Source organism: Corvus moneduloides, chromosome 24 (genome assembly GCF_009650955.1).
Source record: "Corvus moneduloides isolate bCorMon1 chromosome 24, bCorMon1.pri, whole genome shotgun sequence".
Classification (NCBI taxonomy): Eukaryota; Metazoa; Chordata; class Aves; order Passeriformes; family Corvidae; genus Corvus; species Corvus moneduloides.
The window spans coordinates 7,039,239-7,056,624 of NC_045499.1; the positions used below are offsets into that span (position 1 = coordinate 7,039,239).

The 17,386-nt window shown below is 57.8% G+C and overlaps 2 protein-coding genes across 5 annotated transcripts; one reads left to right on the forward strand and one right to left on the reverse strand.

Moving 5' to 3' along the window:
• The first annotated feature begins 542 nt into the window (after nt 1-542).
• MOV10 (Mov10 RISC complex RNA helicase) lies at nt 543-7,642 on the forward strand. 2 transcript variants are annotated; one of them, XM_032133437.1, is made up of 22 exons: nt 543-1,163; nt 1,889-1,982; nt 2,078-2,211; nt 2,294-2,532; nt 2,622-2,862; nt 3,050-3,172; nt 3,254-3,407; nt 3,487-3,641; nt 3,762-3,938; nt 4,030-4,177; nt 4,268-4,429; nt 4,524-4,627; nt 4,858-4,955; nt 5,047-5,166; nt 5,256-5,358; nt 5,560-5,683; nt 5,764-5,955; nt 6,096-6,170; nt 6,283-6,408; nt 6,592-6,680; nt 6,817-6,938; nt 7,100-7,642. In XM_032133437.1, the coding sequence occupies exons 1-21, from the start codon at nt 1,030-1,032 to the stop codon at nt 6,929-6,931; spliced, it is 2,907 nt and encodes a 968-aa protein (XP_031989328.1). In that variant the 5' UTR covers nt 543-1,029; the 3' UTR covers nt 6,932-6,938; nt 7,100-7,642. The 2 variants fall into 2 exon arrangements, with proteins under 2 accessions (XP_031989328.1, XP_031989327.1); XM_032133436.1 differs by having other exon boundaries at nt 544-1,163; nt 7,159-7,642.
• Nucleotides 7,643-8,006: 364 nt separating this feature from the next.
• Nucleotides 8,007-17,254, reverse strand: RHOC (ras homolog family member C). 3 transcript variants are annotated; one of them, XM_032133449.1, is made up of 6 exons: nt 17,153-17,244; nt 15,767-15,839; nt 9,736-9,893; nt 9,366-9,486; nt 8,942-9,072; nt 8,007-8,803 (listed from the first exon to the last, which is right to left on the reverse strand). In XM_032133449.1, exons 2-6 carry the CDS (start codon nt 15,771-15,773, stop codon nt 8,630-8,632), a joined length of 591 nt encoding a protein of 196 aa, XP_031989340.1. In that variant the 5' UTR covers nt 15,774-15,839; nt 17,153-17,244; the 3' UTR covers nt 8,007-8,629. The 3 variants fall into 3 exon arrangements, with proteins under 3 accessions (XP_031989340.1, XP_031989341.1, XP_031989339.1); XM_032133450.1 differs by lacking the exon at nt 15,767-15,839 and having other exon boundaries at nt 17,153-17,254; XM_032133448.1 differs by lacking the exons at nt 15,767-15,839; nt 17,153-17,244 and adding an exon at nt 15,573-15,751.
• Between the last annotated feature and the right edge of the window lie 132 nt (nt 17,255-17,386).

Genomic DNA, 17,386 nt, shown 5'->3' on the forward strand with positions numbered 1-17,386 from the left:
TGTGTGTTCTTTCATGGTCTCACTCCTGTTAATTCCTGAAGGCTAGGAAGTGGTGGAGTCACCAACCCTGAGGGTGTTCAAAAATGTGAATGTGGCACTTGAGGACATGGTTTAGTGGTGAACACGATGGCAGTGCTGGGTTCAGGGTTGGGCTTTGATGATCTCAAAGATCTTTTGCAACTTTAACAATTCCACAATTAAAGCAGGGATGGTATCACTCCAAACCCATGGGTGATGCTCCCGCCCTTGTATACAGACATGGGAACTGGACAGCTGAGCATCCAAATTAAAATAAAAACAGTCGCAGAGCTTTAATGCAGCTCCTCCCTGGAAAAAACTCAGCAAGGAGGTAATTCCATTCATCCTCTGTGTCTTACTGTAACACCTACGTCAGACACTCCTGGTCGTATCCTACACGGGACAAAGCAGGGCTTCTTTGGAGGATTTGCACAGAGCTGTGATTCAAGGACAGTTTGTTAAGAGGGTCCCCTCCCTGCGGCAGCACCCAGGGGAGATGAAAAGTTGTGTGGGCCTCAGGTGCTGTGGGCTGCGGCCCTGGACTCATCCAGGAAATCGCTGCAGCAATTCCAAGAATGTGAAGCTGAAGCAGGGCCCAAGATAAGGCTCTGCACCCAACACAGCTTTTATCTCCCTCAAGGCTAGTCTTCTGCTCCTTGGTTACACTGAAAGTAGCTCCCCGCCAGTGTTCCAGCCTTAAGAGCGTTTCTATCTCTTTGTCCTTCTCCAAATCTTTAGCTAATCATCCTTTAGACTGACTCGTTCCCTGCACGCCTCCTGGCTCTTCTCCCACCCAGCCTTCTCTACAGCAGGCTCCGCTGTCCCTGTCCCAGCCCCTCCATCCCCCCGTGCCAGGCGGGCGGGCCCGCGGCCGCTCGGCCCCTTTCGCTTTCGTTTCTTCCTGCGCTCCCAGGTCCGGGTCAGCCCAGCCCAGCCCAGCCCAGCCCAGCCCGGCTTAACCTCGCACACCTCGACGCGGCACATCTCGGCTCGGCACGGCACGGCTCAACCATGCCGCGGTTCAGCGTGGCGGAGGCCAGTCTGTGGGGGGATCAGTTCGTGCAGTTCCTGCGGGAGACGGGCCGGGAGCAGGCGAGCCTGCGGGAAACGCTGCGGACCATCTACAACCAGGAGTTCCGGCCCAGGTGAGAGCCCTCGGGCAGACCCGGGCAGCATCAGCCGGGACGGACTCCTGGCCAGCATCGCCCATTCTCCCGGACCAGCATCTCCCAATCCCCGGGCCAGCGTCCCCAGTGCCTGGCCAGCATCACTGGGGTCTCCAAGCTCCTCTGTCTAACCAAAGCCCTGCTGGGATGATCCCCAGCTCCATGGGCCCCCATCAGCTGCCTGGGGATGGCCTTGGACACCCACTGCCCACCACACTCCCCCACCTCACCCTGCTGACACCGATCACACTGGCCCTTGTGCAATATTACCACTGTTAATCATTGGCAAAGCCAGGGCTCAGTGCACTGGTGGGACTGGGAGGAGGTACCTGGGGAGTCATCACTGCTGGGGCCATTATCTGTGCCAGCTCAGCTCCTGAGTACTAGCATGGACAGGCTCTGCATGGCTGTCAGGGACAGGCAATGATGCAGTGAGACAGCTGGAATGGCTGTGGCATAGCTGGAACAACAATGGCACAGCACGGAATTGCTGGAGCAGCCAGCAGGGATGTAAGATTTGCACAGGCCAATGGGAAGGCAAAGTCCTTCTTCCTCTCCTGGAGCAGAGGGGACCCACTGAGAACTCCCTCACCCCAGCCTCAGTGTCCTGCTTCATCTTCCCACTTGCCTCACCTCAGCTGCCTGTGCCCATGGCAGCCGAGCCACACTCTGTCCCATACAAACCCTCTCCCTTGTCTCCTCAGGACTGACACAAAGACACCCAGGTTTTCCTGCATCTTGTATGCGCTAAAGACAACCCAGCAGGTGCAGGTGCGTGGAGAGGTGGTGAAATTCAAGGTGAGTTCATGCAGTGGCAGTGCCCACCAGTACTGGCTCCTCAGGAGCCCCCAGCAGGATCCCAGGGCCACGCTAATTCTGGCTGCTCCTTGCAGGTGAAGAGGCGTGTGGTGGTGGCAGACCAGTACCGGAGACCCAGAACGAACGCACAGACGTCCATGTCCACATCTGCCTCAGGACAGCAGCTCAGCTTCACTCCACAAATGCCCCAGATCTATGCCAAGCAGTGGTATGACTCGCAGCACCCTGCCTTGGCATGGCCTCTGGATCCCCCGCCCCAGCAGGGAAAGCCTGACCCTCCCTCCCCACAGGGCTGAGCTCATTCGTGGGAAGCACGGCATAGAGATCGTCTCAGACTATGACCAGGGCAATGGGAACATCCGCTTCCCAGTGGTGCCAGGTGAGCCCCAGACAGTCACTGTCCTGGTGCAGAACTGTGGGGCAGAGGTGGTGACACTGCAGCGGTTCCAGCCACGCCAGCAGTCACAGGAGCTCTCCTTCACTGATGAGCAAGGGGCAATGCAGGGCCAGTCCCTGCTGTTACACCCAGGTAGGGTCCCATTGTCCCATCCCATCCCTGCCCTGTGCCCTGCCCTGCAGAGAGGACACAGGACTCGATCTCGCCTCTTCACCCCGCAGGTGGTATGTACCCCATCCAGGTGCGGTGCCTCACCACCTGCAATGGGCACTTCAGTGCTGTGTTGTTCTTTGAGTTCACCAAGGAGCCAGATGACCCCTTCAGCATCTCACGCTATGTTGCTGCCATTGCCAAGAGCCAGCTGGCCAAGGACCTGGGGCCCTCGGCACCTTTCCAGCCTTACGAGGCCAGCCTCCAGCGCCTTGTCACAGTCGTCACCGAGGATGGCATCCCCCCTGCCAGGTATGTGCTGAAGTCACCTGCTGCCATCCTGAGCAGAAGGGCCCAGCCTGTTCTCCAGCCAGGACGAGGTTCAGCTCCTTGGCTGTCTGACACCACAGGACAGTGCTTCAACCCTGTGCGATGGCTGGTGACAGTGGGGTTGGGGACATAATGCAGTCCCTGCAGCACTGCTGTGCCCTCCACCCAGCTCCCTGAAAAATGAACTGGAGAGGGAAGTCCCTCTGGGCACCTACCGGTACCCAAAGAGCCTCAAGGACACAATCCTGCTCGGACCCAACACTAGTGCCAGCTCCAGCTGGGCTGCCATGTGGTGAGTGCCAAGGGCAATGCTGAGGTGTCCCCTGAGGGCCAAGCTGTCCCTGGGACACAATGACATTGCTGCTGCCCTCAGCTCGCTGCTGGAAGCACCTCTGCAGGCTGAGAACTACCACCAGAAATTCCAGCTGCTGCTGCATCTGGAGGAGATCCAGATGGAGGTGGACATCCGGCGCTACGACATGCAGGATGTGACCATGGTGCAGGACAGGGCGCTGCTGGTTCTCGATGTGCGTAGGGGGCTGAGGGGTGCTGGCATAACACTGGCACTCCCAGAGTGCCTGGCAGCACACTGACCCTCTGGCACAGGTGCCTGGCGTGGCCGAGAACCGCCCGTCCCTGCTGAGAGGGGACCACCTCTTTGCCCACCTGAGCAGCGAGCGGGACCACTCTCCGCTCGTCCGGTACAAGGGCTATGTGCACAGCGTGGAACTGGAGAAGGTCAGGCTGGGCTTCTCCTCCAAGTGAGTGATGTCTGCTCCCAGCAGCCTTTCTCAGAGATACCGAAGGCCGGGAGCAGGTTGGAATGGGACAGGAGGGCATGGGAGAGTGCTCCGTGCCCTGCTCATACCACTCCTTCCCAGGCTGCAGAAGATGTTTGTGAACAACTTGAAGTTTGATGTGACCTTCACCTTCAGCCGGCTGCCACTGCAGGTCCAGCATCGGGCTGCAGTCCTGGCCATGCGCCGTGGCTTGTCCAGCCTCCTCTTCCCCTCTGCCTCCTGCCACAAGTCCCTGTTCCCAGGCCCCTTCCAGCCCCGGTGAGTCCCCAGTTCTGCAGGGTGGGAGGGCCCGAGGGATGCAGGGGATGGAGGCAATGGGGCTCCGGCAGCGCAGCCTCTGCTCCCACAGGTGGTTTAACCACAAGCTGGAGACCAACGAGGAGCAGTGCAGAGCTGTGACCCACATCGTGACGGGGATGTCCCGGCCAGCCCCATACCTCATCTTTGGCCCCCCTGGCACTGGCAAAACGGTCACTATGGTGGAGGCCATCAAGCAGGTGAGTGGCTGGTGCCCAAATCCAGCCCTGAGCATTGCTGCCCACTTTCACCCATGGGGCTCAATGCTGTCACCTCCTCCTCCTACCCAGGTGTGGACATGCTTCAAGGATGCCCGTATCTTGGCCTGTGCCCCCTCCAACAGTGCCACAGACCTGCTGTGCCAGTGCCTCATCAAGGACATTGCCCCTCAGAACATCTACAGGCTCATCGCCAGCTCCAGGAACCACAGGGAAGTGCCCGCTGATATCATGGTAAGTCCTTGCTCCTCCAACCTGAAATCCTGACAGCACACCTGGGCTGGCATCCCCTGGGATAGTGGGACCTCACCCAATGCCCACGCTCCAGCCCTGCTGCAACTGGGATGATGAGCAGAGCAGCTACGTGTACCCAAGCAAGGAGCACCTGAGGCAGTACCGGATCATCATCACCACACTGGTGACAGCAGGAAGGTCAGAGGAGCTGGGATTGTCCCCAGCACCCGTGGCAAGTGGACCCAGGGCTGCCTTGCAGCCAGGCTGTGAAGGCAGTCCCTCTGGGATTCAGTGGGGAGGGGTTGGAGGAGGGCAGGCAGCAGGAGGGGAATCCCTCCTCTGTGGAAGGATGAGGATGAAGAGTAGGAGAGGAAGGATGGCCAGGTGGGGCAGGATGCTGAGACAGCCTCATTCCACCTCTCCTCCAGGCTGGTGTCAGCCAACTTCCCCCCTGGGTTTTTCTCCCACGTCTTCATTGACGAGTGCGGCCATGCGGTAGAGCCAGAGAGCGTGGTCGCCATCGCGGGTGAGTGGTGCCCGGCTGCTGTCTCAAGGACCAGCATCTCTGCATGGCCTGGGGTCCCTCCCATTCTCCACTGAGATCTTCCTGTTCCCAGGGCTCCTGGCTCCCATGGACCAGGAGACCAACCCCAATGGGGGGCAGCTGGTGCTGGCAGGAGACCCCAAGCAGCTGGGCCCTGTCCTGACCTCACCACTGGCCATCCAGCATGGTTTGGGTGAGTAGGGAGAGGGGTTGGGAGTGCTGCAGGCACCCCACAGGGGCTGAGTGGCCTTGCGGGGAGCCACAGGCTGTCACTGGGCACAGGCACCTCATTGCTGGAGAGGCTGATGCTGCACAACCCCCTGTACAAGAAGTTGAGTGGAGGATACGACCCACAGTTCATCACCAAACTGCTCTGGAACTACAGGTGGGGACAGGGATGGTGCAGGAAGGGATTGAGCCAGTCAAGATTGGTGAACGTGGCTCTCCAGGATTTGTCCCCCAGAGCCTCGTAGTGGCCCGGCTGGTGTGGGAGATGGGAGTGCCCCTGCTGTCCTGGTTGCACAGTGCCTGAGAGGGTTCTGGACCCACAGGGCACCCACCCCAGGCACTGTCCTGCCTCTGCCAGGTCCCACGAGGCCATTCTGAGGATCCCCAACGAACTCTTCTATGACAACGAGCTGAAGGTGTGCAAGAGCAACGGGCTTGACATCCAGAATCTGTATTGTACCTGGGAGGAGCTTCCCAAAAAGGTGAGGGGTGCAGCAGGAACTGGCCCAGGGGATATCCCTAAGGCACAAGCAGAGCAGAGCCAAATGTTCTCCATCCCCAGGGCTTCCCCATCATCTTCCATGGGGTTTGTGGGGAAGACCAGAGAGAAGCCAAGAGCCCCTCATTCTTCAACACGGCTGAAATTGAGGTCCTGGTCCACTACCTCAAGAAGCTGCTGCAGAGCCAGGGCAAGGGAAGCTGCCCCACTGTGTCCCCCAAGGAGATCGGCATCATTTCTCCCTACAGGAAGCAGGTGAGGGACACAGCTCTGCAGGCAGGGCATAGGCAGAGACCTCCCCAAGGGACAAGGAACACTGGGACGGACGGGCAGCCCCAGGGCTGGCACAAGGATGGCCCTATGGTGGCTGGATTTTGCCACATGCCTCCGCTCAGGTAGAGAAGATCCGGAAAGCCATCACCTCCCTGGATCCGGATCTGCAGAAGCTGCCGGACATCAGCCAGTTGAAGGTAGGTCCTGAGCATGGAGGGGAGAGGAGCACACCCTGCCACAGGAGGAGGGAGCCCTGCCAGCCCCAGCCCAGGGTTGCTTCTGGCCCCGTATCTGCTGTCCCTTCCCCAGGTGGGCTCTGTGGAGGAGTTCCAGGGCCAGGAGCGGCATGTGATCCTCATCTCCACCGTGCGCAGCTGCAGCACATACCTCCAGTTCGACCAGACCTTCAGGCTGGGCTTCCTCAAGAACCCCAAGGTACCACATTGCCCCAGGCAGACCCGTCTTCCTGGGCATCCCCTTCTTCCCTCTGGTTCTCACAGGCAGGTAGAGCTGCTCTGGGTGCTCAGTGCCACACCAGAGCTGCCTGCACCCAGGTGGAGCTGGGAGAGGATGAGAGGTGCTGCAGCCAGGTAAAGCCCTCTTGCTTGTCCTCTTCAGAGGCTTAACGTGGCCATCACCAGGGCCAAGGCTCTGTTGATCGTGGTGGGCAATCCGGCTGTGCTCAGCAAGGACCACCACTGGCACAGGTGAGCTGCTCTGGCCCCTGCCACAGACAGTGCTCACCAGGATGTGCCCTTTCCTGCTGCCTGGCCATGCCCGCTGCCATGGAGCAGTGAGGCCGGTGCCCCCTGTGCCCACGCTCCCCTGCCTCTGCACTTGCAGGTTCCTCAGGTACTGCAAGGAAGAGGGCGGCTACACAGGATACCCCTACGAGGATGAGAGCACAGCTGAGGACAGACTCGCTGACGACCTCCACGTGCTGCAGCTCAACGTTTAGTACCCGGGTGAGCAGAGCTGGGCACTGCCAGCGGGGCCCCGACAGCAGCAGGCTGCTGGTCATGCCGTGCCAGCACCCTGGGGCAGCAGCATGGCCAGGGTTACAGCTGGAGCACTGGGAGGCTTCTCCTGCCCCAGTGCAACAGAGCTTACAGTGGGTTTTGCTTAGGGCTTGCATGTCTCCCTGTCGAAGTCAGGGGCCAGCTCTGCCATGAGGTTTCTCTGCAGGAAACCCACCTGGGAAAGGAGGAGAAGCCCCACGAAGCTGCATCCCCCTCAGCCTGTCTCTGGCCCGCAGCAGCTCCTGCTCCTCCTGTCTCAGTCCCAGGCTGCTCCATGCATCCCTGTGGAGATGGGGCTGAACCCACCGGACCAGAGGGTGTTGCCAGCCTTTGCTGCCAGCCACGAGGCTCACACCAGCATCAGACTGATCACTCTCCATTTTAATCATTTTTTGACATGGCTGTGGCAAAACAATTCTTTGTGACTGGTCTCACCATTCAGTGAAAGGCTTAAGCCTGGAGACTGGCCTCCAAAGAGCATCACTGGGTGCACAGGGGAGCTCAGTGCTGCTGTGATGGGTGACTTGGGCAGCCAGGACCTGGCCTGGGGCAGGCTGGCTCGGTTCTCCACTGGGCAGCTGCCTGGCCTGAGAGCTGGCATGGCTGTGCAGGCACTTTGTTTCCCTGGAATAAATGTTTAGAGAAAAGCAGTGTATTGTTGGGTCCTGGATGGGCCTTGCTACCACAGACAGGGCTTCCAGAGCAGCATCAGGCTCACTGCAGCCCTGTCCCCACCTGCTCCAGAGGCAGCATGGCTCCAGCAGTGACAGCAGTGCCCATCACCCAGGGACTGGGTACAGCTGGGAAGCTCCTGCCTGGCCCTTCCCACATAAGGTGCTTCCTGGCTCTTCAGCAAGCACAGGGTACTGAGCCCTGATCCTCCACCAGCAGCTGAAGCAAGAGGGGCTGGGGGCCAGGCAAGTCCCCACCCTGCAGCACAAGGCCCCGATCCCCAGGCAGGAGCCTGGAGCAGCGAGGGGCACGAAGGAGAGCCAGAAGAACACACAGGCAAAGTTACAATTACTAAAATACTGGTTTGCATTTATTCTCCCAATCACGCAGTTCGGTTGCTGCTGCCAAGTCGGTGACCGAGGCAGACTCGGCGGCAGCGATACCGGCAGAGCTGGGCACACGTCCCGGGAGGAGAGCTCCTGGCAGCAGCTGAGCCCAGCTCTGCTTACAGACAGGCTAAAGCTGCCCAGGCAAGTCTGTAACACTGGTGTGTGCTGCCTGCACGGCCAAGGAGAGCAGGCAGAGCACACCGAGGGCCTGGCACACCCCACACGTGAGCTGTGACCGGCACCTCCTGCTTCTGTGGCACCTGCCCAGAGCTTGGGAAGGAGAGTGAACACCGCAGCAATTCCCATGGGAAAGGCAAAACCAGGGAGCTCGGTACAGAACGGGGTGACGTGGGGAGCAACACAAACACCCGGCCCATGCAGAGCAGCAGGCACTGACGGCACTGGCCCCTCATGGCCCCGGAATGTCGCACGGACACCCCGCGAGCACGGGCGGCAGCTCTGGTGCAAAGGGTTCAGGGCAGGTAGTGGCACCATGAGGTCCTGCCTGGGCTGTCTGCCAGCACTCCCTCCCCGGCAGGGCAGCCAGGTGCCAGTGCAGGTGCCAGCTGGGGCCGCTCACAGCAGCGGGCAGCCTCTGCGCTTCTTGTTCTTCCGGACCTGCAGGCCAGCGCGGGTGGCCATCTCGAACACCTCCCGCACCCCCTCCTTCGTCTTGGCCGAGCACTCAAGGTAGCCAAAGGCATTGATCCTGTTGGCCATGTCCCTCCCCTCCTCTGGCTTCACCGGCTCCTACAGAGCAGTAAAAACAGGGTTTGGAAACATTGCCAGAACACAACAGCAACTGCCCTTGGGGCATCCAGCCCGTCCAGCAGGATCTGGCACGGGCAGAGGCGGGTTGCTGGCTGGGGGACCCAGGGCTGTCCCCACCTGCTTCATCTTGGCCAGCTCCCGCCGCGTGTGCTCATCGTTCCGCAGGTCCTTCTTGTTCCCCACCAGGATGATGGGCACATTGGGGCAGAAGTGCTTCACCTCTGGTGTCCACTTCTCAGGGATGTTCTCTTCAACAAGCACACATGGAATCCTATGAGCTGAGGGGCTGCTGCCCCACAGCCTCCTCACAGAAACCAGCCCCAAGCTTTTCCCGTTGGAGCAGGGAGAACTCTCCCCACAGCATCCTCCTCTCCCATCACCTCCACCCAGTCAGCAAGTTCCCAGCATTTCCCTGAAGTGCACACAAAATCAGGGGATGAAGGGAAAGCTCTGGCATCCTCGAGGGGCAGCATGGGGGCTTCCCAGACCCCAGGGGGTTCAGTAGCAGCACCCAGGTCCCCCCTCAATCCCCGGTCCCTACCAAGGCTATCCGGGCTGTCGATGGAAAAGCACATGAGGATTACGTCTGTGTCCGGGTATGAGAGGGGTCGCAGCCTGTCATAGTCCTCCTGTCCTGCTGTGTCCCACAGGGCCAGCTCCACCTGAGAGAGGACAGGGACATGCCTCAGTGGCTCTGCAGGCCAGGAGTGACAGATTGATCTTCCTCAGGTATAGCTGTGCTCTTCCTCAAACTAGGGCAGGTTCAGGGTGACCCAGAAATGCTGGAGCCATGGGGCTCCTCTGTGCAGGTGCATCCGAGCACACAGACCAATCCTAGCAACAGCACTGGGCGGTGGCACTGCCAGCACGGGACCACGGAGCAAGGGCATGGAAATGGCAATGGCCCTTACCTGCTTCCCATCCACCTCAATGTCAGCAATGTAGTTCTCGAACACAGTGGGCACGTAGACCTCGGGGAACTGGTCTTTGCTGAACACAATCAGCAGACACGTCTTTCCGCAGGCACCATCTCCCACAATCACCAGCTTCTTCCTGATGGCCGCCATCGCTGTGGGGACAGGAGCAGTTGAGCAGGACAGAGCAGCATGGGCAGTTCATGCTCCTGGCCCCCCAAATTCCTGTGCACGACAGCCTGGGAGATACCAGACACAAGCAGCTGGGCACATCCCACTGTGAGTAGCCAGTGACAGGACACATGCTCCCCCAACCTTCTGCCAGACACCCCTCCAGCTCCCGCACACATCAGCTCATGGGCATCACAAGAACTGGCCTGACTAGAACCATTTATACCCAGCACTGCTGCTGTGGCTGGGAGAACCGTCCCAGACGTGGTCAGTGCTGGTGGCTGCACGCAGGGACCTTATGCGAGGCGATAAACCACTCTGCCTTCCCCAGACATCCAACCCTCCCTTGGCTTTGCTGAGTCACCACCCAGGTAACCGGGATTTTAGACAACCTCGGAGTTCCACACACATGCTGGGTTTATTTTAAATTATAAATTCTTCAGGGCAGAAACTGTGCTCCAAGTTTCACCCCGGCACGCTCACCAGCCCCCAAATAATCTGATCAGCAGCTGGAACACACTAAGCCAAGCTCTTGGAGGTCTGGACAAACAGGACCTGTGTGCCTGGCACCTGGCACCGGGCTGGCCCCATCCCAGCCCATCTGACAAAGGAGCCTTTGCCATGGAACCAAGAGAGCCGACGCTGGCCCTGGTGGTGGGAGAAGCTGCCAGGCATCACTCAGCAAACAGAGCTGAAACCCCATGACAAAGCAGGCGACTTTCTGCCCCAAGGAAAAAGGATGCAGTTCTGCAAGGAAAACTATGCCTTTGCATCCCTCCGTTTCAAAAGAGGTTTACAGCCGAGCCTGGGAACCAGCCAGAACAATGCCACAAAACGCCTGGCACAGCATCTGAATGAGACATGAGAAAATCAGCCCTAGTGGGATCACATCCCATCCCAACCTTGTGACCAAAATCTTTTTTCCATCTCCAGATTCCCAGTCCAGAGCCTGACCCACTCCTTACATGCCTTCAGCACATCACCAGCTCCCTGTCCCTGCAGAGATCCTGGCAGGGATGATGGCAGGCTGACACGTCAGGGTTTAATCCCTGAAAATTCACACTGCTCTGGGGGAAATTACAGGTGACCAGGAAACCTCTCCTGAAGGCAGGGATGTTCCATGCTTCCCCCCTCAGGCCTGTCCCTCTCCAAACCCTCTGCCCAGGCAGGAGGATGGGAAGGAGCCATTCATGCTAGGAGCCTGGGGAAGGTTCACAGGAAATAACCCTGTGGGAAGGACACACACACATCAATGCTGACGCATTGAGTGCAAGCTGTGGGAGTGGATCATGCTGAGATCACTCCAGGATCACTGGGATCACCCTGGGAAGGCCAGAATATCACAAGCCTGGCCTTTAACCAGGGCACTGATACCGAGCCTTAACAAAGGCATCTGTCCCTGCCCTGACGATCCCACCCTCACCCTGTGCCAACAGAAAAGGGAGGAGAAGGGTAAAACAGGAGTCCAGCTGCATCATAATTAGCTGCAAGTGAAGGATTAAGAAATGAGCCTGAATGGCTGACTGGCATTCCAAAGGCGGGCTGCAGAGCTACTTGTCTCATCGACATGCCTGGCAGGTCACCCCACACAAACCCTGGGGAACCACCCCAGCTTCACAATTCAAACTGCCCAATGGTTTGGGCAAAAGAGAGAGAGTTTTCACCCATCCCCAGACCAGACCCTGCTGTAGCCATGGATCTTTGTAGATTCCTAGCATTTTGGCTCACAAGCTGAGGCAGGAATGGTTCATGGCTACCGAGTGCTCTGGAGCTGTCAATAAAAATAGAAAGCTGGCACTTGTAAGGTGAGAAGAGTGAGAATCAACGGCTGCATCCGGGAGGATGTGACATTCCTCAGCTGGGAGCCTTGGTGTCAGGCACACATCCCAGTGGAGCAGCATGTCTACAGGAAGGTGAGCACATTTGTGCAACACTGAAGTTGGAGAAAAAAAGAAAAAAGGTGCTCCAAAGGGTCCCTTTTAGGGACCGGGGAAACTTTTTAGCTCCTGTCCCTATTCCTCATGCCCTGCTGCTCCTCCCAGCTGGGCCAGGCACACCCAAAGTTCCACACAGGGGCAGCTGGCCAGGAGCTCATCCAAGGAGACACGGAGTTTGTGTCATGAAGGCAGATACAAGGGCTGGAAGAATCTGCTGGCTCCTGCCCACTTGAGGAAAGAAAGCTCTCGAGGACAGCACATCCCTGACACAGAAATGCATCACCCTTGGAATCACAGGATCACTAAAGCTGGAAAAGATCTCCAAGATGCACAAGTCCAACCCTTGTTGCAAACCATCCTTCTTGTCTGACCAAAGGCTCGTCCTCTCTCTAGCAGCATGTCCACAGCACAGAAAAAGGAGAACTCAGGGAGAAAAAAGCCGGTTTACTTGGACACAGAGCTTCTTTGCCCACAGCAAAACATGATATACCGCTTTGTGGCTCCATATCTCCAAGAGGAAAGGCAGTTTGGGCCGTGCCAAATCTAACTCACACCACCACGCAGACGACAACATCTGCAGCGTAAGGAGCAGCAGATGCCCAAGGACACAAACACCCGCTCCCAGACAGACACCAGGATCTCCCTGTGCCCAGTCTGCAGACACTGGATTGAAACCAAAACCAACCAGAGTGGCACTGCTCCTGCCCAAATGCTGCCCTGCCCATACACTGCCCCACAAGGGGCATGGCAGACGCCCCAAACAGAGCACAGTCACCGCACCCAGAGCTCCTTCCCACGGCCTCCAACATCCTCCCTGACCCAGGACGGCTCTGGGCCCCAGCAGCTCCCAAGCCCGGCGTGATGCCGAGTGGTGACTCAGAGGGCAGAGGCACTGTCCCCACCCAAAATCTCAGCACAATTCATTCCATTACTCAGGAGAGCCATCCAGAAATAGCCCATTACTAATCCAGAGCTGGTGTGCAAAGGTGAGCAGGGCAAGAAGGCTGGAAGAGCTGTGAGCCTCAGGGGTCGGCTGGGTGCCCCCATCCATGCCCTGGACCCAGCGGCTGGCACAGCATCAATAGCAGATGCCAGCAGCTCTCCGTTCCAGCAGTGGTGAGCTTCTTTGCCAGGGGATGCTCTGTTGCTCAGCAGGATAAGGCCAGTCTGTGGGATGAGGAGTCTGATGCAAAGGTCTTTGCACTGTTGCCAGATTATGAGCAGATAAAAAGAGTGGAAAACATGAAGACCATTTCATGAAGACAAACAGGGCAATCCCAAGTACAAATGCAGAAGAATGACTTGAAAGCAGTCCTGAGGAGAAGGACTTGGGGGTGCCGGTGGATGAGAAGCTCAACACGACACAGCAGTGTCCACTGGCAGCTCAGAAATGCCCCCATGTGCTGGGCTGATCCCACAGCATGAGCAGCACAGGAGGGGGGAATTCTGCCCCTCTTCCCCGCTCAGATGAGACCCCACCTGCAGAGCTGCCTCCAGCCCTGGGGCCCAACACAGGGAGAACAGAGCCACTGGAGCGAGGCCATGGAGCTGGAGCCCCTCTGCTCTAGAGCCAGCCTGGGAGAGCTGGGGGTGTTCAGCCTGGAGAAGAGAAGGCTCTGTGGAGACCTTAGAGCCCCTTCAAGAAGAAATTGTTCCCTGAGAGGATGGTGAGGCCCTGGCACAAGCTGCCTAGAGAAGCTGTGACTGCCCCATCTCTGGAAGTGCTCAAGGCCAGGCTGGACACGGCCTGGAGCAGCCTGGGACAGTGGAAGAGGCTCCTGCCCAGAGCAGGGGGTGGAACAAGATCAGCTTTAAGGTCCCTTCCAACCCAAACCATTTTGGGATTCTATGATAATCTGAGGACAGCTTTTCTACAGCTGCCATCAGGCCAAATGATTAAAAGCACACAGTCATCAACAACAGACATGGAAACTGAGATCTTAAACTCTGCCAAGTGCCAACCACCCCAAATTACAGCCAAGGCTGTCCAGCCCACACTGGCAATCCAAACTGGCAGCTCTCGGGTGTGAGCAGCACTCACGTGATACCACTGGAGATGCCTCCTGCTCATCCATGGAGATAAAAAAAGGGAGCAGCAACCGTGTGCCAGCATTTCCCACTGCCAAACCCCACAGGGCTCCCATGCCCATCCCTGCACCTGCTGCTGCGGGCACACTGGGCCCACACAGAGATGACTGTGGGTTTAGTCTGTGCCACCACTGCCAGCACCAGCCGAGTCCTGAGCAGGCATCTCCTTCAGCTCCCCAAAAAGCTGCAACATGACCCCAAATTGCTCTGTTCTACTTTCCAAGCAACTATTCTAAAGCCATCACCATAAAATCAGCCAGGCTCCAGGGCAGCCCTTACTGGTCTCTCCCAGCTTTGTGCCTCAAAATGTTCCTGCTGAGCAGGATATGGGGAACTCCTCTGGCAGCAGGATGTGTCCATCATCCAGTGTCTGCTATGGAGACTCAGGAATTGCAGAGAACGATGTTAACGCTTTGAAGGACTCCAACCAGGGACAGAAATGTTTCAATGAACCTCCTTGGCCAGACTCAAGTTCCTAGAGGTAACAGACGGGTTTTGTTCTAAAGCAGAAATTCCCAAGTGCTGCTGACGGCCCCACCCCAGTCAGACCGGTCACACCAGGGATCACAGCCCTGGCCAGAGGCACAGCTCTGAAGTCTGGCCAGGGCTGGGGGGGAAAGAGTTGTGCTGGGAGCAGCCCCTTGGCAGGGACACCCCCCACAGGGATACCCCCAGTGCTGTGGGGCAGTTCCACTACAGAAACGGTTTGTGCAGTTTGGACTCACTCGTACAATGATAATGTAAGTAGACTTCCAAATTAAAACCCCACAGGAATGCCCACTGTGGGGAATTTCATTTGCTGACACACCTAAACCATGGCCAAGGTAATACAGGACAAGTGTCTTGGCCACTGTTGCAAGTACCAGAGGGACTCTTACTACAGAATCATAGAATCATTAAGGTTGAAAGGTAGAAAAAAATTCCAAAAAGGGCTGGAAGTAAACAGCGATGCTAAGGAGAAATGCAATGGGCAGGGCAGAGCTTGAGCTCCTGGGCAGATTGTAGCTCGAGACCATCCAAGTGGCACTGGCTTTGGCAAAGCAGCACCTGCAATTTCATGCTCATCCAGCCCCTGGGCTGGCTGAGCTGTGCAGTTTGTGCAGCACAGAGCAGTCCCCAGCCCTTGCCCAGGCCAACAGCCATCGCTGCCACCCAGGGCTGACCCACACCAGCACCACCAGCACCCGCTGCTCCAAGCCTCCTGGCTCGCCTGCCATCCCGCCTGCCTCTGCTGCCGAAACTACCCGGTGCCAAGGAAAATGTCTGTATTTACCACTGACAGAGCTGCTTGAAACCTTCCTCAGACCTCCAGACCTGCCATATCCAAACAACAAGTGATCATCAAAACAGGAGCTGAACCAGTGCTCAAGTTTAGACCCTACCCATTTTTTTTTTGAGATATTCCTTGAGCACAACTAGGCAGGCTGGGCTTAACATACACTCCAGCAGCAAAGGGCAATTGTCCAGACCCAGACCCGGATCAGAGTGTCCAGGCTGGCTCATTTTCATTGCTAAATCCCACAAAAAACATCCACAAGCAAAACAGAGAAAGGAACTTGGAACAGAAGAATTTGAAAGCCTAAACAAAGCTCAAACCACAAGCGTTTGAGCTTTGTGGGAAAAGCTGCCTGCCCTTACCTCCTTTTCCAAAGGACATCATGCCATGTTCTTATTTTACCGCCTGCAGTAGTGACAGCCTTCCCAGCCTCATGGTAGAGCAAGTGTCTTGCTGAAAGCTCCAAATAACATGCCACAGTCTCAGCAGATGCCTGTACTTGTGCAACGCCTGACTGCCCCAGCGCCAATCAATATTTGCTAATACAATTCCTTACTTTTCATGTCAATACGCCTCTCCAGTGCAAACGGCAAGTTGGGAGGTGAGCCTGGTTAAACGCTCCTGATAACCTGTTGGAAGACAGTGACTTGGCTTATTTTCCACTTACATGTTTCCCTGGAGAAGCTGTAGCTGTCAGGAACATGGATTCAAGTGAAAGTCCACAAAATCCCATGCAGTCTCTACCTGAGCTGAGGAGGAGGAGCTGGACTTAAACCGAAACTGTTTGGACACAAAAAGCACTTGGCAAAATAGAAACAAAATCCAACTGGTCTCCATGACACACAGCCAGACAAACCGCTACCTCCAGTCTCCAGTTTCCCGACTGGAACACTTTCCCAGGGATGATAGCTTGGGGGGCTCAGCCAGGGCCCTGCTCTCAGCCCACCCCATGCAGATGCAACCCACGGATCACACCCCCGTTCTCAGGGGGGTGTTGAGAGGCTGGGGCTGGGTTTAGGGGGGTTGGCGGCCACTGGGAGACTTGGCTGCCAGACTGCTAGTGCTGGAAAAGGCCACGCAGTCATGCTTTTGGAATGCTCCCCTGCTCCTAAGACATTACACAATTATTTCCCCTCCACGCAAGCCCCCCTAACATAAATGTTTAAGAATGAGCTCAGCAGTAAGCAAAGGAAACTTTTTTCCTTTTTCTGAAGAAAACACAGAGTGGCCACTCCATGAGCATGGCTGTGCATGAGGACACTGCTGGGGTGCAGGCTGCGGGGAGGGATGTGGGATGGGGCAGCAGCCCCCAGGCTTTCATCCCAGGTCAGGCACTGCCTGGGAGACAACCGCAAGTTGGGATCCATAGCCCAAGGCCACCCTCAAGGGATGACAACCTGCAGTAACTGAGGTGCAGCTGACCCATCCCTCACCACACTCAGGGACCCCCACCCCATCCCAGGCGCACCCACCCCACCCTGTTCCGCTGCACCCCACTCAGCTCAGCTGGGCCACCCACCCTATGCCCCATTCCCCCAGCAGTGCCCGGACCCCAGCCCTGCACTGACCCCAGACCCCAGTAATCCCAGACCCCACCTTTGAGCCTACACTTTACCAGAACTGCTAACCCCACATCCCACTAGTAACCCCAGATCTCAATCCCTCCAAACCCTACCAGTAAAACCTGATCCCAGTTCTTCCAAGCACCACCAGTAGCCACAAAGCTGTTTCCCCAGACTCCACGAGTAACTTAGACCCCATCACAACCAGTAATCCAGACCTCAGTTCCCCCAGATCCCAGCTCTGACCCCACTCCTTACCAATACCCCCCACCCCACCAGTATCCCCACTCCCCAGCTGCTGCCCCCCTCCGGCACAGACCCCAGTCCCCCGCAGCCCCAACAGTGCCCCCCGCCCCGCTCGGCTCCCCCAGACCCCGCACCTCTCTCCGCCGCTGCCCCGTCCCACTCCCGATCCCGTCTCCAGCTCCGTCCCCGGCCCCGCCGCGGCTCCGGCACCGCCCCGTCCGGGGCCGCCTGCCGAGGGCGGAGCGGGAACGGGGGGCCGTGCCGAGCCGAGCGGGGCCGTGCCGAGCCGTGATGGGCCGTGCCGAGCGGGGCCGTGATGGGCTGAGCGGGGCCGTGATGGGCTGTGCCGAGCCGTGATGGGCTGTGCC